This window comes from Amphiura filiformis, chromosome 2 (genome assembly GCF_039555335.1).
Source record: "Amphiura filiformis chromosome 2, Afil_fr2py, whole genome shotgun sequence".
Lineage (NCBI taxonomy): Eukaryota > Metazoa > Echinodermata > Ophiuroidea > Amphilepidida > Amphiuridae > Amphiura > Amphiura filiformis.
Window position 1 is genome coordinate 12,518,883 of NC_092629.1, and position 26,331 is coordinate 12,545,213.

Genomic DNA, 26,331 nt, shown 5'->3' on the forward strand with positions numbered 1-26,331 from the left:
ATGTTGTGGATGGGATGATTTGGGAACATTAACAATGGGAGAGCTTATCAATGTGTGTTGTGGATGGGATGATTTGGGAATATTACAGCATGCAATGTCGAAGGTTCGCTCTGCAGAAAATAGGTTTGTTATGTCAAATATAAAGTAAGGTTTGCTATTGTCGAATCTAACACTTGCCCTAACCCTAGCTTTACAGCTAGCCCTAACCCTAACATATAGCTGACCTTATTTCATATTCGACATAGTGAACCTTATTTCGTATTAGACATAGCATATCTTAATTTTGACCTAACAAACCTTCAACATTGTATAGCAAGCAGACATCGTTTGGAATACCTGTAAACCTAGTATACTTTGTAGCCCCTTTTTGAAATCCATATTCTGATAACAACTCATTTTATGAGATGAATTGTTGATCAAAAAGGGACTAAGAAGTAGGCTACTATAAACCAATTTTGCCACTTGAAATCAATCCTAGACCAATCATGAACCCCATCATGAACTGAACTTTATATCCCACAAACCTGTATTACCGTAACAGGTATTCCAAATTACATCATAATTATATTACCGTAAATATTTCTAATGACTATATTAATAATTGATGATATTTCATTAAATCAATCAATCAGTCAATCAATCATCAGATCAAACCATTATTATATCAATCAATCAATCAATCAACCGTCACCTATATGTGCTCCATATTAAATTTTTATTTATTTTCATTTCCATTATTTTGCAAATAAACTAGCATATGACAATTTAGCAAATATTTAAATTGATATAAAGTGAAAATGTTTGTCAAGATTTCTTGTAATAAAATTTTTCGGTAGATGAAATAATGCATTATTTTATCAAAATAAATCAAAATAATCATTAAAAATGCAGGGGCTAAATTATTGTGATCTCAAGTTTTCAACTATATATTTTACCCTGCTATTTAGATTATGTTATTCAGATTTAATGTGCTTCACCCAGTACTTTATTAAGTAAAAAATGCAGGGGCTTGCAGTGTGGTTAATTAAACCCAACCGTTTCAACTTTGTTCTTCACCCTGCTATATGTAACATTTTGTCAAGATTCTTTGTGCCTCACCCAGTACTTTTTAATAAAAAACTTGCTGCAGGGGGTTGGCAATGCCAATCGGGTTATCCAGTACCAGCTTGCTACATCAACGTACAGTACCACTCCTCCGTCTAAACCTTCATGTCATTGGCCCATGAGACATACGGTCAAGTAAATCAACCAATCATTTCTTGTGTTTCATATTTTTTTCAGTTTCAACCCATTTTCCTGCATTCAATCATTTAGCATGCGATGTTGATGTTGTTAGTAGTATTGGTAGTTTACATTGTGTTGTAGTTTTATTCATCATTGTAAATGGCAAATAATTTTAAAGTACAAGTTATTTACATTATTTGTACATGCTTGCATGATTTTGCAAAACCAGTATGTTCAAAATCAAGATAATGCAAAAGTCAACTGCTCAGTGCCAGAAGTGGGTAAGTGCAATAGCTGCCTTGTGAACATTTGGCAATCTACACATAGTATATTGTGCTTATCTACACATGACAGCAACACATGGCAGCTATTGCACTTACCTACTTCTGGCACTGAGCAATCAAAATATATTATCTTAGATTTGAATTATCAACAAGTCAAGTGTTGTCGAGTAGTAAAATGTCTAGTATTGGTTTTGACTTTTATATGATAACAAAACATGTATCAAGATTTTAAAACCTAAACTAATCGGCAAATTTCTGAGACAGCAAACTAGTACTTTATTGGTTTGAAATACATATTATTTGCCATCTGCAATGGAAATATTATCATGGATATTGCAAAGTTCAACACTTTATTGGCTATATTCAAATTGCCAATATTATGTCAGAATGAAAATGATACATAAGTTTTTATACAATTGGAAAAGAACCAAATCCATGATAGTATACTTGATGTACGCCATCATCTTAACTACGCCAAGTTTGTTTGTAGATATTTTACCTATGTTGGCAGTATGCACTGCAAGGATATGGGTGGGTATCGATGCAGGACCCATGTGGTTGTAGCATATTGCTATTCCAGGATAAATACCAGCTTGGCATAGTTAAGATATTGGCATGTAAACACCTAAAAAAAGAAAGTCCCAACATGTTTTAGGAGTCATAGCTTTTAGCATGATAAATTGATATGATAAAATAAGATTGACATGAAAGCGACAAGAATTTTGTTAGCTGTAGTATGATACCAAAGATTAAAAAAATAGGATATTTTGTATCTTCTATAAAAACACACATTGGAATGGTCAAGAAATTCAAGATTGAATGACATTTGGTGCAATTTGAAAAGTTGATATTCAAATAGATTTGCAGTGTCAAATTGCACAGTCTAACATGTCCACACAACTGAAGGGAGTGGTGGTCAGCGTGTGTCAAGCCCGGACCGAGGTCTTTTCAATTTGGAGGGCATTGTGCATATGGTTGATACCCATTGTAGCATAATATCCTGTTATAAAATAAACAGCTCTGCAAATTTTGGAATTCCGTCAAATGTCATGCAATCATCAATTTCTTGATCATTCTGATTTGGTTTTACACAAGCTTTGTATCATACTGCAGCTAACAAAGTTCTCCTCACGTTCATATCAATTGCATCACTTTTATTTCATTATGCTCGAAGGTATGACTGCTCAAACTAGTAAGGACTTTCTTTTTTTGAGGCCTGTATTTATTTGCATGATGTTTGTGAACCATTTGCATGATTAACCAATGTCATGTTTTGCTTGCAGTTCGTATGCTTGTTGTCAGCTCGCATACAAGGTTGGTTGCAGTGGGCTTTTTAGATTCATGATATCTTCTTCCTTTTTGCTAACAAAATTAACGGCAAATGTTGCACTGGGTATAAAAATAGTAGACCAATAGCTAATTTACCGAAAGCATTTGTGTTCAGGTGAGACAATCATAGCTGCAGATGACTGTCCATGTCTTCACAGTCTATGCTATGATCTATAATTAAAGACAATTCAAAAGACTAGTTTGCGTCTGACGTCACTGTCAATCAAACTCACTATGACCATTGATTGGTTAAAAGCATGTAAAAGAAACTTTCCCACTACAAAGACTTTAGAGACAGTTTGTATATTTGAAGGTGCAAAATTCTGGGGCAAAATTAACCATAAGGCACTATGTATTGCTGCCACGTTCAGCAACAAACAAATTGCGTCCGAGTTTGATTGACAGATGATGTTGGACGCAACTAGTCTTTTTTTAATTCTACCTTCAATTACACTGTATAATATACAGTGTATATCCAAACAAATTTGAATTCTTCAGTAATTACTTACCCAGTGCAGTATTTACAAGTTTCCTTGGACCGCGATCACCTACTAATACTAAACTGATATTAATATGGGAAGGCTTTATTAATTTAACTAACAACTATTTAATTGTACCTTAACTCGACAGATTAAAATGTTATTTGCAGATTATTTACTGGTAACAAATTTGCAACCGCACAATGCGAAATTATGTTTGAGAAAAAGAACACAATTGAATTGAACTTGATATAACAACTATATCTCTATCTGGGTACTTGAATGATTTACAAAACTACCCTCAGCTTACCCAGAAGAGAATTGTATCACATGAACACTCACCCTCTCTATCTCCCTCTCACACCCGTAATTTAAACTAAAGTATACACTGTGCACAACTAAGGCAAATATATCTACCAATCACATATTCTTTCACACACCCCTTAAAGTATATGTACCAATATATATAAAATTGTTTGCCACCTATGCACAACCTTTATGTGAAAAAGAGACCATTTGGGCAGCACTTCCCTATATAGTTTACACAAAAATACCTGTACTCTCTATGATGATATGGTGGTGATGCACATGCAAACACCCCACACACACCCCCACCCCACCCCCTGCACATGCAGATACACACACCCCGCTACCTACATGTAAACCAGCCAACCGGGGAAATCAACTGGCCCTTTTGAATTTAATATCCAATTACAGACACACATTTTTGAGGGGTTTTTTGCCATAATGTGGACATAATGAAGTTTTTACTATCCAAAAAATGCAGACAGCTCTGCAGTCAATGGCCATATTACATTCTTATGCCGACTGTCCAGGAACTGCATGGTCGTCAGTTCTTGTGTGTCCGCAGTTACACACTTACAGTACACACCTTCTCACATCCAAATTAAATGTTAACCGCATTATTACAAATTTGAAGTGAAATAAGTTGCTGTAAATTCAACTCATTAACTTTTGTTCCACTACCATGTACTAATTCAAACAGTTAGGGAAGGCTTCAAAACCCATTTAAAGGTAGACTGTCAGCAGATCGCCAGCACCCTGGTTCTGCTTGGGTCTCGCCTGTCAACCATCGGTTGGGTTTTTAAGCCATCCCTTATGTAACCCACCTATCACTAGGATCCACAACATGCTCATCTATCAGGGCACAGTTCTTAAACCCCAAATGCATTTGTACATTCATTGAATGACCTTTGAAAGTTTGAGTACAGAAACTCATACTCTGCAACTTGAGGTCAAATTTTGCACTATGATTGTATACTTGAGGTTATTGAACTATGCCATTGGGGTGAGGCCATTGTGGCCCATAGTGACATATACTTACATTGATTTTGAAACATAATAAAAAGGATGACACAAACTAGAGTTTTCTGTGTGTTGATGTCATAAACGTCTAACAGGTATTAATTTGTGACATGCCAAACAACAATATTAGTACATGACTGCCTTTGTATATGGGGTATTCAAATTGAAATCCATACTGATACACCCCCTATCATGGACATGACCTCAATCTCCCACATACCGAGTGTGAATTTCAAATGGGGTTACTTAATTATGAGTGATTACATTTGAAATCTACACCGCAGGAGATTAGGGTCATGTCTTCCATAGAGGGTGTATGGATTTCAACTGGAATATCCTAATGTTAGTGCTTTTCATCATACTTGTGAGAATTTTGAAGTTTGTTGTCATCGTGTGAAATTGTAAGTCAAATATGATAATGATAATTTTGTAACACTGTGAATTGCTGAATGGCATTCATTGTAAATGTGTTTGTCCTTCATTCCTTTCTGTATTCATTTTTTTTTTTTATGTTTTCTATCTTACTTTTTCTTTATTTTCTTTCCTTCCTTCTATCCTTCTTTGTTTCTTTCTTTCTTTTTTATTTCTCTTTCTTCCTTTCCTTAATACCTTTCTTTATGTCTTTCTTTCTTTTGCTTGTTTCTTTCCTTTCTTTTTGATCTTCCCTTCTTTTTCTTCCTTCATTCTTTTTATCCTTCATCCTGCCAATGTTAACTGTCATGTTGTTTCTTCCTTTCCTTTATATCTTCTCTTTCTATATTTATATCTTTATTGTTTTTTTTTCTTTCTTTTCTTGCTCTCTGATCTCCCTTTTTCTTCCTTTATTTTCCTTTTTGTATTCTTCATTCCTGCTAATGCTATTGTCATGTTATGTTGTGAGTCATCTTGTTGTTAATACTTTGCCATACACAACCTTACATTTTGTGAAGCAATAATTTACTACCATATCCAAATCTTTTGTGAAATCTGACTGTTCACCATTTCTGACCTTTGACCCTTTACTTTTCTTTACACAGGGGAATACCAAGGTGTAAAGTTTACTTCACTGGTGGTGAAACCGGAAAAGGAGCAGCTGGAGAATCAACGGATGTCTGACGAGGGCATAGGACTAGAAATAGACGACATCCAGACGCAGATCCCCGACGTAGGAAGCCACGACAATGATGTCACCGCCCCCGATGTATTTGATAGCAACCCTAGCAGTAACAGTAGCTCTCATGGCTCAGCGGAAGTGGTAGTGGCACCCCCTGTAGTGACCCCAGCACAGGTCAAGCTTGGTAATAGATTTGAGAAGCAGCCATTGCTTAACGAATCGCCGCTGAGATTGCACAGTCCATCGGAACCCGATGGATACCCGGAATTCCTGCCCGATGTGAAAAGAGACACTATTAAAAATAAAACGGGCGCTAGCATGCCAGATCTAGTTTTTGCATCGTCTCCATGGAAAATACGCAAGTACCCACCGAGTCCAACGTATCCAGCGCCACCAACGTACAGTCCTCCGCAAAGAGATAATAGCAATACTTTGAACCAAAGCTTGCCGAATTTACCACGCTCTCCAGTGATGCAGAGGCGGCGTGAACCGCCCCCAACGTATAGACGCTTAAATAGTGAGACTCTGACCTCACCTTGGGCGCCAAGGACACCTAAGCCAGAAGAGGCTATCGCTATTGATAATGGACCAGTTGAAATGATTGGATACCGCAAATTGAAACTAGAAACCGTTATTTAACTGTGTTTAACTAGAAACCGTTATTTAACTGTGTTTAACTAGAAACCGTTATTTAACTGTGTTTTATGGCGTTAATAAGTTGACGCAGTATCCATGTGTATAAAACTTGGCCAAGGTTGTTAGTTGTAGAATTTGTGAGTTTCGACCTCTATAAAAGTAAATTAGAATTCACATTCCCTGTGTGGTCAAGGCTTCAATAGGGGGTGTATGGATATCAACTGGAATAGCCCATTTAATTACAATATGCAGTGTAGAGTTGTCCACAAGATAACCATGATAGTCTACCATTTTACTGCATTACTGGTGACATCTTTTGATTGTCCATCTATTTAGGGAAGTTGCTCCTTGGTATGTTATGTGTACATTTATGGGCCAAAAGTATTGTGATGATTCCAGGTAGTTTGTTTGTAAATTGATATATATGACATGATGGTCAGAAACCAACAAAGGTTGTATTTGGGTCCTGTTAGAGAAGATATATTTCACTTCCCAAAATGCATTTCTTCCATTTTAATTTTCTGTACTGATTTTCTAGTGCAACATGGGTTGATAGTAACGAAATGTACCACAATGAACAGAGCACATCCAGATCTTGCAAAATATGTTTATTTCTTGACTATCGACCCATGTTTAGTCAGTCTATTCTCAAAATAGAAACAAAGGGAACCTGTAGAAAGTAATGGGAGTGTCATTTGTTGAAATGAGGGGATGCATCATGTTGCAAAGGATTCTGGGAAGGATGAGATGTCTTCTCTGACCTGTATACTTACATGAAGGTAATGCCTTTTTTTGAGTATCAATATTAAATTCCAAAACACACACACACAAGTTACTGTAAGAAATTTTCTGAATAAGATTATCCTGAAATAAGTTTTCATGAATGATTTTCAGGGATCAGGTGATTATATGTATGTTTTCCTGGTCAGGTGACCCTGTATGTTATTATCTATAATTTAGATAGCTAAACATACTATAGCATGCATTATTTAAGGATATGTATGATTCCAATGGTAATTTGACTTACAGATTGCAGTATTGTACTATGGTGCACTAGGTCTGTATGCACAAAACAAGTTAGACCAGGTCTAACTTAAGACCTTGTCTAACTATGGAGATTAGTCCTTTGGAGAAGGAACTTTTTGGAATTTACATACCACATTCTATATCATTGTAAATCATGTTAAGGGCAAATACATGCAGCTTAATATAAGGACAATTTTTGGACTTTGCTAGGAGTAAAGGAGGAAAAGAAAAGATCATAGGACCCCTCCCTAAGTCTAATCTCCATATTTAGACCAGGTCTAAAGTTAAACCTGATCGAACTCCTTTTATGCATACAGACCTTATAGTCCTTGGATGGTTGTATACTTCTGATGAAAAAAATATAACATAAAAACTCTAGTGATTAGAAAGCATTTATTGTTACATTTTTCAAGCAATACCTTTGACGATTCGCAGAACAAGTTCCCACAAAAAGTTTGTTTTATAGTAGTCCTGAAAATAAGTCGTTTATACATGTAGCTCTTTTGCATAAAGCTAGAATAGAAATAACAAAATGAAAAATAAAATGAAGAAAAAAGTGCCAAAGTTTTTAATGTAATCTGTTATGTATAATGTATGTACTGTATTGTTCCTAATAAATACCCCGTCCTAAAATGCCCCTCCATGTTATATCGTGTGAGTTAGCTTAAAACTAGCATTTGTTGCATGTCGAATATAGTGAAATTGCATGGACAAAACCTTTTCTAAATTAAACTTCCATCAGTTCATTGGCAAATTAAAGTATAATTTCACTAAGTAAATCACATTCTTACATAACAATGTTGTGTAATTTGCGGTATTTGCCGATAAATACACTATTTGCATGGCTGCCACCATCTTGGATTTGAACCCAGAAACAAACTTTCATTGCAAATTTACTCTTTTCAAAAAATGTCGTCACACCCTTGGGGCATTTATTAGGAACACTACAGTATATAACACAAAACAAAGTAAGTGATTTAGATTAGGCTGACCTGAAGATGAAATCAACAATAGTGTTGTAAATAAAACGACCAATGTCAGCAAACTCCCCTCTGCATATTTTGGTGTGAATTTTCATTCCAGTTTCAAGTTGATTTCCAATATTTTGTGTGTAAAGGGATAAAAACCATGAACGTTACAAATTAGCCCCCCGCCCTGACAAAATCATATGGAAATCATAATAAACTCCCAATATTTGTTTCTTTAACCAATTTATTCCATTCCAACATTCCATGGATTTTATTGTATAGTTTACTCAGGAATACTTAAATTCCATGACAAATAAAAATATGCATCATTTTTTTTGTAGCACAAATTTATTCTTATGTTATAAAAAGTGCAACCTGTTGTTCCACCCAATCACCACATAAACTCTAAACATTATTATACAGACGAATATTCATTATTTTAGCCCCTTAACCCTTGAAATTTGACCTAATGTCAGAGGTCAGCAGTTGATGCACAATGCCATGTGTATTTGTAAATAGTGTGTATTATAGTATAGAGTACAAATTTGTTGAAAAAATGCTGTATATTTCATTGAACTGCAAGTACTTCAGAAAGAGAGAGTGTTATATTATAACGCCATAAAATGTTTATATTAACGCCACAAAGTGTTTATATTATTCTACAGGATAAGAGTGGTTGTTATGTGTTTATAATGTTACACAAAGTAGTGTTTATTGTTGTTTTGTTTTTATGTGTTGAATAATTGACAAACATGGTGTATTCCTTTTAAGTTCACTTCTGTTAAATGAAACGAAAAATATGTTCCCCTATAATTGCATTAGTAGTGAAGTAAAGATTTGATTTTACAGTTGAAACCATTCTGAATATCATTGGGCTATTCCAGGTGAAATCCATACACCCCCTATGGAAGACATGACCTTAACCTCCCACATAGGGGGTGTAGGTTTCAAATGGAGTCACCCCATTTGAAATTCACACTCCTTGTGTGGAAGATCAAGGTCATGTCTTCCATAGGGGGTGTATGGATTTCACCTGGAATAGCAGTAAAATAAAGTATAGCTTAATTGTGCGTTCTTTTATTTGTATGCATTCTATGTTTTTTGTATTCATGTTTTGTGGTATTTTTGCCATTCCATATAATTATTAATCACAATGTATATCATTTGGTACATATTTATTATATGTATGTTTATCTTTCTAGAGCCAGTTCTATAAGGAATTGTTTAAATCATAGTTAATCATGTTAAGTCTCTTAGGCTCTATTAGAAGTATAAAAAACTCCCAACAATTGACCATGTTGGCAATTCCAAAATTAATCTGCAAGGAAACCAAAATATGTAGTTTTGGTTTCTTAAGCAAATTTCAGGAAATATATGTATCAATGGTCAATATTGTTTTGAAGTGTAAGAAGTCCAAAAGTCCAAATTTGGCATTTCAAAATATCAGCTTTTTAAACTTTCAAATCAAAATACAAAAAAAATGGAACTTCTTTGATAGGTCATCTATAAGTTTATAGATGTCAATAGAAATCACACGACAAACAATAGACAAAATACACATTAGGAATGTTTTGTCAATATATGTCGGTTTAATTCATTTTGGACTTGTGTACTTCTTGCACTCAGTTATTCTGTTCACATCTCATACACAATGTTTAGTTTGTAAGCATTACCATGATTACTGCATCTAATAAGTAGGAGATGCCTATATATTTATTTTTTTCTCTTCATGTAACATTTTGATGTTAATTATCATTGCAAGTTACAGTTAACAGGTTCAAATTGTGTACATGAGTGTTTCTATATTGTTGCAAAAAATGCAAGTTAAGCTTAAAGGCTTTGGTTGAAAAACCAGATGTGAAAGTGAGAGTTTTACTGACCAGGTGTAGTCCTACTATTGTAGGGCACCCTGAGTGGCTTAGGCAGGGATGCAAATTGTGCGGGAGCGGGGAGCACCGCTCCTAGGAAATGAGAGTCAAAATTGAGGAAATAATGCCATGGGATGAAAAAAGAAAAGAGGGAAAAGGAGGGAGAGAAAAGAAAAGAAAAAGGAAGAGGGAAAAGAGGAAAGAAAAAGATGAGTGAGGTACAAGATAATAGGGGAGGGCTGTGAGGAAGTGAAGCTACTGAATGGAAGAGAGGAAATCTTTAAAGACACTGGTTGTGCAAAATTTGGAGGAATTCACATCATTATTGTTCTAGAAATATGGGAACAAAAGTCATGAAGGAATTCCGTGTATCAATACTAATGCCACTGACAAGAGAACAAACAAGAAAATATTGAGGAAATTTAAAAAGAAGAACCATAAAGCACTAAACAAGTTGTGCTCTGACAAAAAATAAGAGGAATGGGGTAAAGGAAAATAAAAGGGGAAAGGAGCCTCTGTCTGACCAAAATGAACCCAAAACTAGTGTAAAATACCATATTTTGCTCGCTATGCGCGCACATTGTCGTCATAAAGCCTTTTTTGAAGCTCGAAGTCAATATACAGTCGCTCTTAAAATACACGCTATGTTACATTCTCATCTTTTGAAGTGCAGAAAAAAGCTATATATTATATGCATGGTACATGTATGATTGAGGAAATCTTGAGCCTAAAAACCTTGCTCCTGAGGAAGAAATCACAATTTGCACCCCTGGGCCTAGGGGAAACCAGACCCTAATTATAAGACTATCCATGTGCTCAAGTTGAAATTTACACCACCTCATGTTACTCTCTGCAGACCATTTCAATGGGAAACAAGGATTTTCAAACGACGCCTTTAAGTTAAGAAAAATCTGTATTGTGCTGTTAAATTATGTTAAACAATAAATTGCTTTTGTTTGTTTTGTAACCAACTTTTGTGGTGCTATTATATATCTAAAACTTTGCCAGTGGGATGCCCCAAATTAAAAGTTAGCAAATTTACGTACAATACAGATTTTGTTTGATGTTTACACAAACTTAAAACATTTTGATGGTTGTTTTATTTTGACATTTTTTTTATATAGATAATGTTACACTCACAGATTGTGTTGAAATGTTATGTGTTGAAATGTATTATTTTATAGCTCGAAAAATTGAAAGATTTATATTCAAAATATTTTCAGATAGAAATTAATTGTTAACAGTAACCATTTTGTTTTCAAGTTGCTAAGAAATATTTGAACGACAAAATTAATGAAAAATGATAGCTCACATGATTCCTGTTCTGTAATTATTCAGAATTTAATACTGTTTTCAGATTTTTGAAATCAAGATATTGTATTCAAATTCAAATGCCAAAAGAATAAATAATGTAATAATCGAATAATTCAAGAAATTTATGACAAATAATGTACAAAAACTTTTCAATAGTCTATTTTCTACTGAAACAATGATCAAAATGGCCGATTCCAGCTGAAATCCATACATCCCCTATGGAAGACATGACCTTAATCTTCAACGCAGGGGGTGCAGATTCCAAATGGAATCATCCATTCAGGTAACTCCATTTGAAATTCACACTCCATGTGTGGAAGATTAAGGTTATATCTTATATAGAGGGTGTATGATTTTCAACTTAAGTAGCCCAATAGAAATGAAAGTCAAAACCTGTAAATTTTATATGTAATTTGTACCAAACTATGCCAACTATTGAAGTACCAGTACAGTAAAAGTGGTCATTTTTGCGATACATTTATTTTTGCGCTTTTATCATTTCAAGCTGCTTTTGCGAAAATAACAATGGGTGAATATGTTCCTTTTGTTTATAGGTCAATGTATGGAAACAAAGAGTGGCAAATTTAAAAACAAGGGAAAACATTCAAAATTGGCAACGCACAAAAAAATAATCAAGCGAAAATGTCTACTTTTACAGTATACGCTACATGTATGAGCCACAATGATCTCATCTACAGTGACAGAGTCCACTAACCTTCATTTAACAACCATTGCTGAAATTTGACCCCAAGTTGAGGAGAATGAGTTTTTATACCCAAGACATTGGAAGGTCAATTTATATAGGTTAAAGAACTGCCTGATTGATGAGCATACAATCATAGTGATATTTAACTCACCTAAACAGTCTTTTGGGGGAATGTTAAACTTAAGTGTTTATACCATAGCAGACCATGTCGTACTAAGCAATCGCACAGAGCATAGCATTTTTAAATGACATATTTTCGGCGCTTGATCGGAAAAGCTGATATATCGATCATAAGTCGTTAGCATGAACTAGCATTAACTCACAACCTGTTTACTTCAAGGCAAGATTTTAGTGATATTGCTAGCCACAACAATCCGCGTTTTTACAATTGCTAATGACGTTTGATCACTAGCACTTGTTATGTCACTTGCATACTACTGGTATAATATTGGGCTATTCCAGTTGAAACCTACCCACCCCTTGTAGAAGACATGATGTTAATTTCCCACACAGGGAGTGTGAATTTCATATGGGGTTACTTGAGTTAGTAAATCCATTTGAAATCACACTCCCTGTGTAAAAGATTAAGGTCATGTCTTCCATAGGGGTGGGTGGATTTCAACTGGAATAGCCCATTTTTTGTCCACTTAAACAGCAGCCAATATTTCAGCTAGATCAAAAACTTCAAAAAATAATTTAATGTGATCAGCTAAAAAAATGCTTGTAGCTCCTGTACAAGGTGTATTGCGGTAAATGTAGTAGTCAAATAAAAGCGTCTTGCAGGTCACGACCTTTGACCTACTCTTCACCCTGGTGGTGTTACCCCTGTAAATAATGCTATCTTGTAAGCTCTTTGCTAAAAAAATATTGTCTCAAAATCGTTCATCTCTATGCACAGTGTATGGTGGATATCCAGGCAAACCCAGTGTTCATAAAACATTTTAAAAAGTATTCTTTACAGTTTTTGTTTTCAAATGGAAATAAATGTGAGGTTACAAATGTGCTTATCAAACAATTACTGTTAAAATATTTTTACAGAAAAATTTGAAAGGAAATGTTTTGTCACCATGAGCAAATGTGTGGTAGCATGTTGAAAACGTTTTGGGAATGTTATTAAAACATTATACACCCCAAAACTGCTTCCTTGCAACATTTGTGCCCATTTGAAAATGTTTTGTGTTTGCTGGGTGCTTGCATTGTAAAGATGGGGTTCAACCACTTGAATGCAGTGATGATGGATTTTGAGATAAATGTAGGCATTCTTTAAATATGTGATTAACTAAGTTACTGATTCACTGTATTCCATGACTTAAAGTTAGTTCTGTGGTTAAAAAAACATTATGAGGCTATATAATATACAAAAATTATCAAATTGCACATCATGACTGCTCAGTGCCAGAAGTGGGTGAGTGCAAATAGCTGCCCTGTGAACATTTGTTGGCAATTTACACACAGTATATTGTACTCATCTAACACATGCAGCTATTTCACCTTACCTACTTCTGGCACTAAGCAGTCACAGAGGTGGTAAGTGTAATAGCTGCTCTGTGAACATTTGGCAATTTACACACTGTATATTGTACTCATCTAACACATGACAGCTACACATGGCAGCTATATCACTTACCCACTTCAGGCACTGAGCAGACAACATTTCAGTTAGCATAGTGTGCAATAAATAAAATAAACCTAGTTGCACATTTATTGTAATATGTGGGTTATCTACATGGTGCATATAGATCCAGTTAGATTTGGATCTAGTATTTGGCTCAATCTGTGTTGCTCAAATTTAATCAAGGTTGCTCAGATCAAACTGAATTGGCCTGTAGAGTTGATCCTCTTCAATTTGGATAGATCTGTGCTAGTTCAGTCTGAATGCATGTTGTATAGATTTGCAACATGAAACGTTAGGCTATTGTTTGGTATTGCTTGTTTTGAAGCATTATGAACAATCCATTCCAAATAAAGATCTGAATCAATCTGAATTAAAACGCATCATGTAGACAGCACACCATGACACATGTACACCTTATTATACCATTGTCAATTGAAATGCTATCAGTTAATAAATTTGGCTGCAATCTTATCAATTGTGTATATTTTCCTGTTTTTGTGTGTAAAGGAAGTCAGTCTCACAACAAAACCATTGGCCATATGCATTACTGACACTTTGGTGCATTACTTCTATGGATTTCCCAAAGTAATGCACAAATTTAGTGAATCAGTTTAATAGCAAAGACTCCTTAACTTTTGCATGCATGAAAATTGTCAGCATTTTAGCTGATTTCAGTGTTTTTTCGTATTGTTTTCAGTGTTTTTCAGCCTATAAATATGGTGGGTTTTTTTTTCAAGACCAGTTTCATGCCTGCTTTGGCATTCTCTAAAAAAAGTTTTAGAGACCTTACATTTCCTATTTCCTATTTGGTGGTAGTACCAGCATGTTTTTTTCCTTGGGTTATTCAGGGTGTATGTTTTTTTCAGGGGAAAATCCCCAAATTTTGCTTAAACTAGTACAATTTAATAGCTGGGGAACCTAAATTTGTGGGGACAGACCTGTGGCGCCACCACTGCCTCCCTTTAATTATTCTACTCATGTGATAGAAAACTTTCTAAGCCCAACATTTTGTTACAGGTGGATAGTTCGATTTCATCAGATGCTACTCTCCTTTGAATGATCTTGACCTTGACACGACCAATCTGCAAGTTTCATGCCAGCACTTAGTGAGCACGAAGCACATACCGCGAGGTTTGCCCGAAGGGCTGGACCGAGCATGCTGACACAACCTTTTTGAGCAACAGAGCCTGATAATAGTGCTAGTCAAAATTTCCATTTGAAAGTCCCACTAATGGGATTGAACCCGGGACCTGATGAACCAAAGACGAGTAACCTAACCATTTGTATTCAGAATGCAATTTGGTGTGTCTGATGTGCTCTCAGGCCCACAAAAAATACTGCCCAGAGGTGGATGACCGACCCCTAAGACCTAGTTTAAAGAAATTAATCTACACACCCTTTCAAAAGTAGAGTACTGCCTCCAGTCCCCAATTGTGCAGATTATAAGGAGTAGTCGCAACAAACGCTTTACCGGTCATAGGCTACCTCCTACTCTCTTCAATGCGAATCCTTTTCAAATCGTCTAGTTCTCTGACAGTATTGTCAAGATTCTTACCATCCTTCTGTTTGCTATGACCTTCTGCCATCAAATCACTCGAAATCTGATAGCTTTCCGTGAATCTCTGATGAGCTTCATCGAAGCGTTCCAGATGCTTCAATGCAACGCCCCACTTATGTAGCGCTTCTGCAACAATCCGTGAACTCACCTCTGTGACGCGATACCAATGCACTGCTTGGGAGAAACTGTTCACAGCTTCTTGCCAACGTTCAGAATGCGACAGCATGTCACCTCTATAATCCTCGATGACGCCTGTCAAGGAATGTTGAAGGCCCAGAGATTCCCTGATCTGGTAAGCTTCGTCAAGATATCCCAGAGATTTATCTGAGTCCCCATCAATGGTGTGTGTGAACAAGGCAACATTTAGTAGTGAAACTAACACAGTGTTGGATGGCTGTTTGACGAATATTCTCTTGATCTGCAATCCTTTCTTGGCGTACTCAAGAGCTTTTCCACGCTGGCCTGCTCTGTCATAGACTAAGCACAGGTTGTTGTATCCAGCTCCTATGGTAGGGTGCAGACCAAACAGCTGTTTCCGTACTTCCATCGCTTCCTCATGACACTCGATGGACTTCTGGTAGTTATCTGAATGATTAAAATGGTGAAATGGAATGATAACATATGTACTCACTCACTCACTCGATCAATCAATCATCAATCGGTCAATCAATAACTCAATCACTCCACCACTCTCTGACTCATGCACATTTCACCCCAATATCAGTTTCTTAACTTAAAATTACTAAGGAGTCTCTAAATTACCAAATCCATCATGTACCCTTCCATCCAACCATCCATCCACCCAAGCAATCAGTTGATCAATCGATCGATCGATCAATCAATAAATCCGTCAGTCAGTAAATCAATCATTCTATCTTTCTCACTTTATCTCCTCTATTTGTGACCGTACAGCACGAATGAGCCGTAAATGTCCTCAATTGTATTCTGAGTTACAGTGTAAAATGGGCATGAAGGTCGTATTCATAGGTACCTCAATTTGGTGCTACGTGTACCTCATTTAATGAGATACACGTAGCACCAAATTGAAATACCTATGAATATGACCTTCATGCCCATTTTACACTGTAACTCAGAATACAATTGAGGACATTTACGGCTCATTCGTGCTGTACGGTCACATTTTAATGACATTCATCCATCATGCACAATTCCACACTTGTTCAATCAATCAATCGACCGATCAATAAATAATCACCAAGCCAGTCAATCAATCATCCCCCACTCAGTCAGTCACTCACTCAATCAATCACTCACTCAATCAATCAATCCATCCATCCATCAATCAATTTATACCTATGTCATTGTATAGCATTCCCAGTGCTGATAACACAGCTGGTCGAATCCTATTCAATAAGATCCTAGCCTGCCGCAATCCTATCGGTAAAGATAGCCCACTGTATTGATTCTCCTGACGACTCAGCATCTTATCCTGACGCCTCAACATTCGTAGAGATATGGTGAAGTACCTGAAACACAAAAGTGTCGTGAATTCAGTTTTAGTCTTTCGTTCAATATATAAATTACTCTCCATTAATCTATTAAATTAATCTCCATTCTTCTCTCACCCCTTCCACTCTTTTCTCATTTCCTCTCTTGGATCCTGCCTGTCTTCGTCTCCTTTTTCACCATTCCACTTTTCTTCTCTATTATTCTCTTTTTCTTGCCTGCTCCCAACCTCTCTCTTTTCCCTTGCCTCTTCTACTTCCTTCCCCCGTCTTCTTCATTCCTTCTACTTTCCTACTCTTCTCACTTTTCCACCGTCTTCTCTCATCCCCATTTCTGCCTTCCAGTTCTTTTCCCTTCATTCTTCCTTCCCTTCATCCTCCCTCTCTTTCCTCCTTCATCCCCTCTTCTTTCCTCTCTTATTCGCATGCACTTATTGATTCCTCACCTTTCTTCTTCTCTTCTCCTCACTACTTCCTTCTCTTCTCCATTGTTCGTTCTTCTCTTCTCCACTCCCCCTTCCTCTCTTATTCTTTTCCATGCCTCTCTCTTCTCTCCTTTCTCTCTTATCTTCCATCTTCCTCTCCCCCCCCCCCTCTCCACACTACATTTCACCTCCATCTCCTCTCCTCTCCACCTCTCTTATCTCCTTCGCTCTACTCCTCTCTTCAGGCTTGCCTTCACCTTTTCTCTAGCTCTCTACTCTCCTCTTTCTCACAGTCCATCACATGAATCAAATGTTCCTAGAGCCTTAAGAGTTCTCTTTTTCTCTCCGGTCTGAAAACCTCATCACACATTTGAGAAAGCATGCACTCCAACATCCACCATGTTCACCTACCGTTCTGCTTTCTTGAACTTCCCCGATTCATACCATACAATTCCAATATGACAGTACAACCATGCCAGATCTGGGCTTTCACTAGAAGGCCTCAAACAATCCAACGCCTTCATGTACTGCTGGTACGCCTCAGCCAGGCGATTCTGCGCAAACGCTAACACTTGTCCAAACGACGACAGCATAATACCATAATGACGCTTAGAGCGTCTCTGAGCTGCGTTGCACATCGACTCATAAAAATCAACCGATTCTTTCTTCGGAAGGAGATTTGTGATGTAGTACTCCGCATTGTAAGCAACATCAAAGAACAGATCATAGTTCTCGTCAAGACAATGGACAGCTTCTAAAACAAGCTTCTGAATGTTGTCTACTTCCATAGTGAACAATGAAAACCGTTCACCATGGCGCTCATAGACTTCCATATGCGTCATCTGTTTTAAGAGGTGTGCAAAGAAGACGCAGAAGCGATTTCGGACTTTCGCGTCTGAATTCCGATACAAAAGATATAGTTCTTCAAGAAAATGACGAAGGAATGGCTGGATGGCAAATCGATGCATTGGGGTTTCTTCTGTTGAGATGAGACAATGAGAATGGAGAGGAGACAAGACGTCATGTTTGGCAAAACTTGCTTTTTGAGAACCCAAGATTGCCGTTGCTGCCTCGGCGCTAAATGAACCTGGAAAGTATGATAATGTCAGCAAGTCATTTCGGAGATACTTGCTTAAGTCGTTCAAAATCCTTAGCTCTGCTGACAATGGGCTTAAATTTAAATGAGAAAGTGGATCTTGTGGAGATCGTGGAAGGTCTGTCATTTGTTGTAACTTACAACCGACCTCTATCAGCTTGCGAGGAAGTCCTCCTGTCTGTTTGAAAATCTCCATATAGCAGGTTTCTGATAGATTGGTGTTTGTCCCTGCAACAATGTTCACCAATTCGATAGATTCCTCGAACGATAAAGGAGGTATATTTCTTCTTTCGATCATTGACAGGTTCCGAGCGAAATCTATTCTGACTTGGGTCGTGAAAATCACAAACATATTGTTTGATTTAGTTGTAACTAGCTCGGTACACATATCCAAGAACAAATCCAGCTGATCACTGTATTGATGAGATACGAATGTCTCTACATTTTCAAATATGAACAGGTAGTTTTTTTTGGTGCAGTTAAGATGTTGCTGCGCGTATCGACAAAATGTACTAACTTTTCCATCTGATGAATTTGGTAATTGTAGTGAAGTAGAGAGTTGCTGCATTATTTCTTTTACCGATGAATAAGCACGTAGTTGTACTGAGTGTGCAACCGTTTCACTACACATACGACCAAAGTTCCCGCTGTGATTACATACTCCGTGCACAAGGTGTTCGCAATCTTCGCAGCAACGTACGATTTTCCGCTACCCGGCGGCCCCGAAAGCTGGACAATACGAATATTGGTCTTGATAAATTTCTGAACTATATCAGAAATTACGGTAGATTGTCCACGCGAAGGGTGGAAACATCCTTTTGATTTTGGTGGAGAAGTTTTGCTACTAGTGGAACCTGTGGAAGCCATGTTGTGTTGATTTCATGGCTCAAATAATTGTTTGCATTGCTTGATAACTTCCTTAACCAATTAACATGTATTGAAGTTCAGATTGTATAATGTTCACTGGTAGGGCAATTGACATAAAGAAAACAAATACCGTATCAAATCCAGATCAAAGTCCAGTGTAATAAGTAAATGCATATATTAATAAATAAATAAATAAATAAATAAATAAATAATAAATAAATAAATAAATAAATAAACAAACGCAAAAATGTTCTTAAAACGTATATTTAAAGCGTTTTAATAATAATTAAATGTTGGGTTACATAAAGATCATGAATACGTTTTCAAAACGTTATTGTAAAAATAATATTTTGGGCAAATATTTTTGCTAAATATTTTGTCAACAGTAAAAAAACATTTTGTTCGAATTTTTTTAATCACGTTTTCAAAATGTTTTTTTTATGTTATTAAAACGTTTCTATACCCTTTATCTAACCCGACATTAGATTTTCTGTAAAAAGTTGTGTGTTTGCTGGGAGTATTATTTATAGTAATCTCTCACCTTCGAATAGAAAAACAAAACCAGAGACTTAATAACAATATAAATTTTGTAGTTAATTTAATAGGCCAGTGGAATAGGCCACTTTCAAATGTAAAATGTTTTGGTAATGTTATTAAAACATTATTTTTACAACTTCTTATCAACCCAAAACTGCTTTCTGGCGACTTTTATGCCCATTTGAAAAATGATTGCTGGGTGCTTGCGATATAAATATGGGATCAACCAGTGGCGTAACCAGTGGTGCCCCCCCGCTCATGATGGCCGTCGGTTCATGATAGGCCGGCCATAGACGGAAGGTGTTGGTGAAAAATAATGTGGGTGATCAATGGACTAATATTTTACTTTGCGTATACACGGTGATGAAAGAAAGAATGGAAAATTGTATAAAAAATGTTTAACAATTGAATTATACATAAAATTAGTTGTTTTTCGGTTGCTAGCGCCTGATATCTTTTTTTTTTTTTTTTTTTGCTCTTCACTTTTTTGAAAAAAAAATTGGGGCAACCATTCACAACTTCCGTCGGCAAAAAATATTTCCGTTGGTACATTTACAAGTTGTGCCCCCTCGGTTCCAAAATCCTGGCTACGCCACTGGGATCAACCACTTGAATGCAGAGATGCCTTGAAAACAAGACTAAGTTACTGATTCACTGTATTCCATACTTAGGTATGACTTATTTAGTCCTGAGATTAACTAAGTTACCGATTCACTGTATTCAATACTTGTATATGGTTTAAACTTAGTCCTGTGATTAATTCAATTACTGATTCACTGTATTCCATACTTAGGTATGACTTAAAGTTACACGTAGTTCTGTGGTTAAAAACATACGGGGTAATAAAATATACAAAGATTAGATCCTCAAATTGCACATCAGTTACAAAAGGGCTATTCCAGGTGAAAGCCATATCCCCTATGGAAGACATGGCCTTAATCTCCCACAGAAGGAGCGTAGATTTCAAATGGAATCATCCATTCAGGTAACCCCATTTGAAATTCACACTCCCAGTGTGGAAGATTAAGGTTGTGTATTCCATGGTGGGTGTATATATTTCAACTGGAATCATAGACCCTGGAAGATAGCCCAATAGCATGAATAGATTGTAATTTATGTGGGTTATCTACATGATGCGTATAGATCCAGTTTAATTTGGATTATGGGGATCTTGTATTTGGTTCAATCTGTGTTGCTCAAATACAATCGATGTTGCTCTAAATCAAATTAGGCTTTTGTTAGATATTGCTTGCTTCATTTTGAAGCATTATGACCAATCCATTCCAAATAAAGATCTGAATAAATCCCAATTAAAACGCATCATGACACCTAAATACATGCACACCTACATAATATACCATTGTCAAGTAAATAACATTGATTTGGTTGCAGTTTTATTAATTGTGTGTATCGTTTCCTGATTCTGTGTGTAAAGGAAGTCAGTAACAAGATTGTAACATCAGTGGTCATATGCACAACATATGTATTTACTTCTAAAGATTTCCCCAAACACTAGGATCCAAAACATTCTCATCTATTAGTGCACAGTTCTTTAACCCAAATACATTTGTACGTTCATTAAATGGCCTTTGAAAATTTGGGTACAGAAACTCATACTCTGCAACTTGAGGTCAATTTTTGCACTATGATTGTTTAATTGAGGTTATTGGATTATGCCATTGAGATGAGGCCATTCATTGTGGTCCATAATGAAAGTCATCATGGCCATGTTGGGTTGATTTCCTACAAATAGTCACTAACTTTTGTCGTTCTCTAAATTTGTTGAGATTTCCTTTTGATGGTAGAACTAGAATGTTTCTTTTCCTGGGGGAATTGAGGGAGCATTGGTGTACAGGGGCAGAAATTCTGCTAATTGCGGGCGCAGTTTATGGCATATGCGGAAGTGGGGTACTCAGTACCCCTTCCAGTCCCCATTGTGCCGATTATAAGGAGTAGTCACGTCACTGGAGTAGTCACCACTAGCGCTTTATCTGACTACCGCCTACTCTCCTCAATGCGAATCCTTTTCAAGTCATCTAGTTCTCTGACAGTATTGTCAAGATTCTTACCATCCTTCTGCTTGCTATGACCTTCTGCCATCAAATCACTCGAAATCTGATAGCTTTCCGTGAGTCGCTGATGAGCTTCATCAAAGCGTTCCAGATGCTTCAATGCAACGCCCCACTTATGTAGCGCTTCTGCGATAGTCCGCGAACTCACCTCAGTGACGCGATACCAATGCACTGCTTCGGAGAAACTGTGTGCAGCTTCTTGCCAACGTTTAGAATGTGACAACATGTCGCCTCTATAATCCTCGATGACGCCTGTCAGGGAATGTTGAAGTCCCAGTGATTCCCTGATCTGGTAAGCTTCGTCAAGATACCCCAGAGATTTATCTGAGTCATCTTCAATGGTGTGTGAACAAGGCAACGTTTAGTAGTGAAACTAACACAGTGTTGGATGGCTGTTTAACGAATATTCTCTTGATCTGCAATCCTTTCTTGGCATACTCTAGAGCTTTTCCACGCTGGCCTGCTCTGTCATAAACTAAACACAGGTTGTTGTAGCCAGCTCCTATGGAAGGGTGCAGACCAAACAGCTGTTTCCGTACTTCCATCGCTTCCTCGTGACACTCGATGGACTTTTGGTAGTTATCTGAATGGTTAAATTGGTGAAAAGAAATGATATTACATCCGTACTAACTCACTTGATCAATCGATCGATCAATCAATCAATAGGTCAATCAATAATTGAATCATTCTATCACTCTGTGACTCATGTACATTTCACCCCAATTTCAATTTCTTGAAATAAAATTACTGTGGAGTATCTAAATCCCCCAATCCATCATGCACCCTTCCATCCACCCATCTACCCACCCAACCACCCCACACACCTCCTCACTCACTCATGCACCTCACTCACTCACTCACTCACTCACTCACTCACTCACTCACTCACTCACTCACACACCCCACTCACTCACTCACTCACTCACTCACTCACTCACTCACTCACTCACTCATTCATTCAAACACTCACTCAATCACACATCCACTCACTCACTCTCTCACTGACTCCCCACGCACCCAATCACTCACTCACTCACTCAATCAATCAATCTAATCGTACCTATGTGATTGTATAGCAATCCCAATGATGATAACACAGATGATATAGACCTATTCAATATGATCCGATCCTGCCGCAATCCTATCGGTAAAGATAGCCCACTGTGTTGACTCTCATGACGACTCAGCATCTTATTCTGGCGTCTCAACATTCGTAGAGATATGGTGAAGTACCTGAAAGACAAAAGTGTCGTGAATTCAGTTTTAGTCTTACGTTCAATGTATAAATGTACTCTCATCTCTCTTCTACTCTCTTCTTCCTCTCTTACCTCCCTTCATCTCTTCGTTCATTCATTCATACATTCATCTTTTATTTCATTCAATATTAAATACAACAACAAACACAAACCCCGGGACACACAATGAGGAGGTACTCAGAAGACTAGATAACCGGTATACCGAATACCCTGGCCTAAATTCAGTTTCAATACAACTACAGCAATAAAATACCGGTACGCCGCACAATGTCAACATAAAAATAGCCCCACCCCCCTTACATACTGTCAAACCCAAAGTTACAGATAATAAGATACCCAACGAAAATTACTTCATTCAGAATAATAGATAAATCGCTAATGTAATTAATATTATCATTCACTTTGGTTTATCTTCGATCCTGTATGTCTTTTTCTCCCTTTGCCTTTTCTACATTCCATTATTCTTCTCCTCTTCTGTCTTCTTCCTTCCTCTTTCTACTACTCCCTTCATCACATACTTCGGTCCTCTTTTATTCTTCCTACTTCCTTCCTATTCTGCTTTTTTGCTTCCTGTCTTATCACTTCCCCTTTCTGTCTTCTACTGTTCTTCTCCCTTCCTTCCTCTCAAGTTCCTTTCCCTTGAACCTTCCTTCCTCTCCTCTTCTTTCCTCTCATTTCTCCTCTTTCTTCCTCTCCCTTCTTCCTCTTTTCTTCTCTCTACTTCCTTCCCTTCTCTCTTCTTCATTTCTCTTTTCTTCGCCCCTTTCTTCCCCCACTCCTTTCTCCCATGACTCCCCCCTCCTCACTTCCATTTCACTTCCATCTCATATCCTCTTCCACCTTCCACCTCTCTCTCTCTCTCTTCTCCTTCGTTATACTCCTCCCTTCAAGCTTCCCTTCATCTTTTATCTAGCTCTCTACTCTCCTCTTTCACTCAGTCCCCATATGAACCGGATGGTTCAATAGCCTCATAAGAGTTCCCTCTTTCTCTCCAGTCTGACCACTTGATCACACATTAGGGACAACATCTGACAAGTCTACTCCAACAGCCATCATGTCCACATACCTTTCTGCTTTCTTGAACTTCCCCGACTCATGCCATACATATCCAATATGGCTGTACAACCATGCCAGATCTGTGCTTTCTCCAGAAGGCCTCAAACAATCCAACGCCTTCATGTACTGCTGGTACGCTTCAGCCCTGCGATTCTGCGCAAACGCTAACACTTGTCCAAACGACGACAACATAATACCATAATGACGCTTAGATCGTCTCCGAGCTGCGTTGCACATCGACTCATAAAAATCAACCGATTCTTTCTTCGGAAGAAGATTTGTGATGTAGTACTCTGCATTGTAAGCAACGTCAAAGAACAGATCATAGTTCTCGTCAAGACAATGGACAGCTTCTAACAGAAGCTTCTGAATATTGTCTACCTCCATTGTGAACAATGAAAAGCGTTCACCATGGCGCTCATAGACTTCCATATGCGTCATCTGTTTCAAGAGATGTGCAAAGAAGACGCAGAAGCGATTCCGGGTTTTCGCGTCTGAATTCCGATACAAAAGATAGAGTTCTTCAAGAAAATGGCGAAGGAATGGCTGGATGGCAAATCGATGCATTGGTGTGTCTTCTGTTGAGATGAGACAATGAGAATGAAGAGGGGACAAGACGTCATGTTTGGCAAAACTTGCTTTTTGAGAACCCAAGATTGCCGTTGCTGCCTCGGCGCTAAATGAACCGGGAAAGTACGACAATGTCAGCAAGTCATTTCGGAGATACTTGCTTATGTCGTTCAAAATCCATAGCTCTGCTGACAATGGGCTTAAATTTAAATGAGAAAGTGGATCTTGTGGAGATCGTGGAAGGTCTGTCATTTGTTGTAACTTACAACCGACCTCTATAAGCTTGCGAGGAAGTCCTCCTGTCTGTTTGAAAATCTCCATATAGCAGGTTTCTGATAGATTGGTGTCTGTCCCTGCCACAATGTTCACCAATTCGATAGATTCCTCGAACGATAAAGGAGGTATATTTCTTCTTTCGATCATTGACAGGTTCCGAACGAAATCTATTCTGACTTGGGTCGTGAAAATCACAAACATATTGTTCGATTTAGATGTCGCTAGCTCGGTACACATATCTAAGAACAAATCCAGCTGATCACTGTATTGATGAGATACGAATGTCTCTACATTTTCAAATATGAACAGGTAGTTTCGTTTGGTGCAGTTAAGATGTTGCAGCGCGTATCGACAAAATGTACTAACTTTTCCATCTGATGAATTTGGTAATTGTAGTGAATTAGAGAGTTGCTGCATTATTTCTTTTACTGATGAATAAGCACGTAGTTGTACTGAGTGTGCAACCGTTTCACTACACATACGACCAAAATCCCCGCTGTGATTACATACTCCGTGCACAAGGTGGTTCGCAATCTTCGCAGCAACGTACGATTTTCCGCTACCCGGCGGCCCCAAAAGCTCGACAATACGAGTATTGGTCTCGCTACATTTCTGAACTATATCAGAAATTACGGTAGATTGTCCACGCGAAGGGTGGAAACTTCCTTTAATTTTGGTGGAGAAGTTCTGCTACTGGAAGCCATGTTGATTTCATGCCTTATTATTACTAGGCCTATATGTTTGCATTGCATGATCATGGTAAATTCACAGTTGAATGCGGAAGTGAAAGTATAGAGCGTCTCTCAGCAAAACTGACTCGAAGGTCAAAAGTTCATGGCATTAAAGAGGAGCAGTGAATTAAAATGGAATTAATTTGGAAATATATTAAATGCAGCACACAATTTGCACAGAAACATCAAGCATGTTATCAAAAATGAATATGTGACGGTTGCAGCAAATTCTACAGTCCATGGTTGCAGCTACTTGTGATAAGAAATAACCTAAACATCTGTATAATTTCGAGTTAAACTGTATGCTTTCATCATGATTGACAACACATTTTAATTTATCAAAAATTAATTATTGCATAGTCTAGCCGTGACGTGGACAAACAAACAAGTTTGTCTTGGCCTGCTCCCTCAGTTCCAAAAAATACAGCACTATTTTTTTTTTTTTTTTGGAATTAAAAAGATAGGCCTATTATCTTTTTTTGCCAAATGAAACTGTGTGTTAGCTAAATCCTGATCCTTTATTTTGTATACCGTTCTCGAGTCAGTAATTTAG

General features: G+C 37.3%; 3 protein-coding genes across 13 annotated transcripts in view; 1 reads left to right on the plus strand and 2 right to left on the minus strand.

Annotated features, from left to right (window-relative positions):
* Positions 1-7,397, plus strand: part of LOC140145892 (adhesion G protein-coupled receptor L2-like) — a 217,448-nt gene extending 210,051 nt beyond the window's left edge. For 7 of the 11 annotated variants that reach the window (XM_072167599.1, XM_072167598.1, XM_072167601.1 and 4 more), the window contains one exon: positions 5,659-7,397. In XM_072167599.1, the coding sequence (XP_072023700.1) occupies positions 5,659-6,374 (716 nt within the window). In that variant the 3' untranslated portion in view covers positions 6,375-7,397. Of the gene's footprint in view, positions 1-1,129; positions 1,240-5,658 lie in introns of all 11 variants that reach the window. The other 4 variants (XM_072167605.1, XM_072167606.1, XM_072167607.1 and 1 more) reach the window with 2 other exon arrangements.
* Positions 7,398-14,178: 6,781 nt separating this feature from the next.
* Positions 14,179-19,441, minus strand: LOC140145893 (uncharacterized). Its single transcript, XM_072167610.1, has 3 exons — positions 17,729-19,441; positions 16,741-16,913; positions 14,179-16,011 (listed from the first exon to the last, which is right to left on the minus strand). Exons 1-3 carry the CDS (start codon positions 19,042-19,044, stop codon positions 15,350-15,352), a joined length of 2,151 nt encoding a protein of 716 aa, XP_072023711.1. The 5' UTR covers positions 19,045-19,441; the 3' UTR covers positions 14,179-15,349.
* A 2,375-nt stretch (positions 19,442-21,816) lies between these two features.
* LOC140145894 (uncharacterized) lies at positions 21,817-25,830 on the minus strand. The gene is made up of 3 exons (XM_072167611.1): positions 24,212-25,830; positions 22,950-23,122; positions 21,817-22,472 (listed from the first exon to the last, which is right to left on the minus strand). Exons 1-3 carry the CDS (start codon positions 25,525-25,527, stop codon positions 22,225-22,227), a joined length of 1,737 nt encoding a protein of 578 aa, XP_072023712.1. The 5' UTR covers positions 25,528-25,830; the 3' UTR covers positions 21,817-22,224.
* Positions 25,831-26,331: the final 501 nt, after the last annotated feature.

Bases quoted from the DNA above. Each gene is read 5' to 3' on its own strand.
- LOC140145893 (XM_072167610.1), bottom strand. From the start codon at position 19,044: ATGTGTAGTGAAACGGTTGCACACTCAGTACAACTACGTGCTTATTCA. The intron at 16,914-17,728 runs GTAGGTGAACAT...TTTGTGTTTCAG, and splicing joins AAGTTCAAGAAAGCAGAACG to GTACTTCACCATATCTCTAC. The intron at 16,012-16,740 runs GTATAAATTGAT...TTAATCATTCAG, and splicing joins AATGCTATACAATGACATAG to ATAACTACCAGAAGTCCATC.
- LOC140145894 (XM_072167611.1), bottom strand. From the start codon at position 25,527: ATGTGTAGTGAAACGGTTGCACACTCAGTACAACTACGTGCTTATTCA. The intron at 23,123-24,211 runs GTATGTGGACAT...TTTGTCTTTCAG, and splicing joins AAGTTCAAGAAAGCAGAAAG to GTACTTCACCATATCTCTAC. The intron at 22,473-22,949 runs GTACGATTAGAT...TTAACCATTCAG, and splicing joins ATTGCTATACAATCACATAG to ATAACTACCAAAAGTCCATC.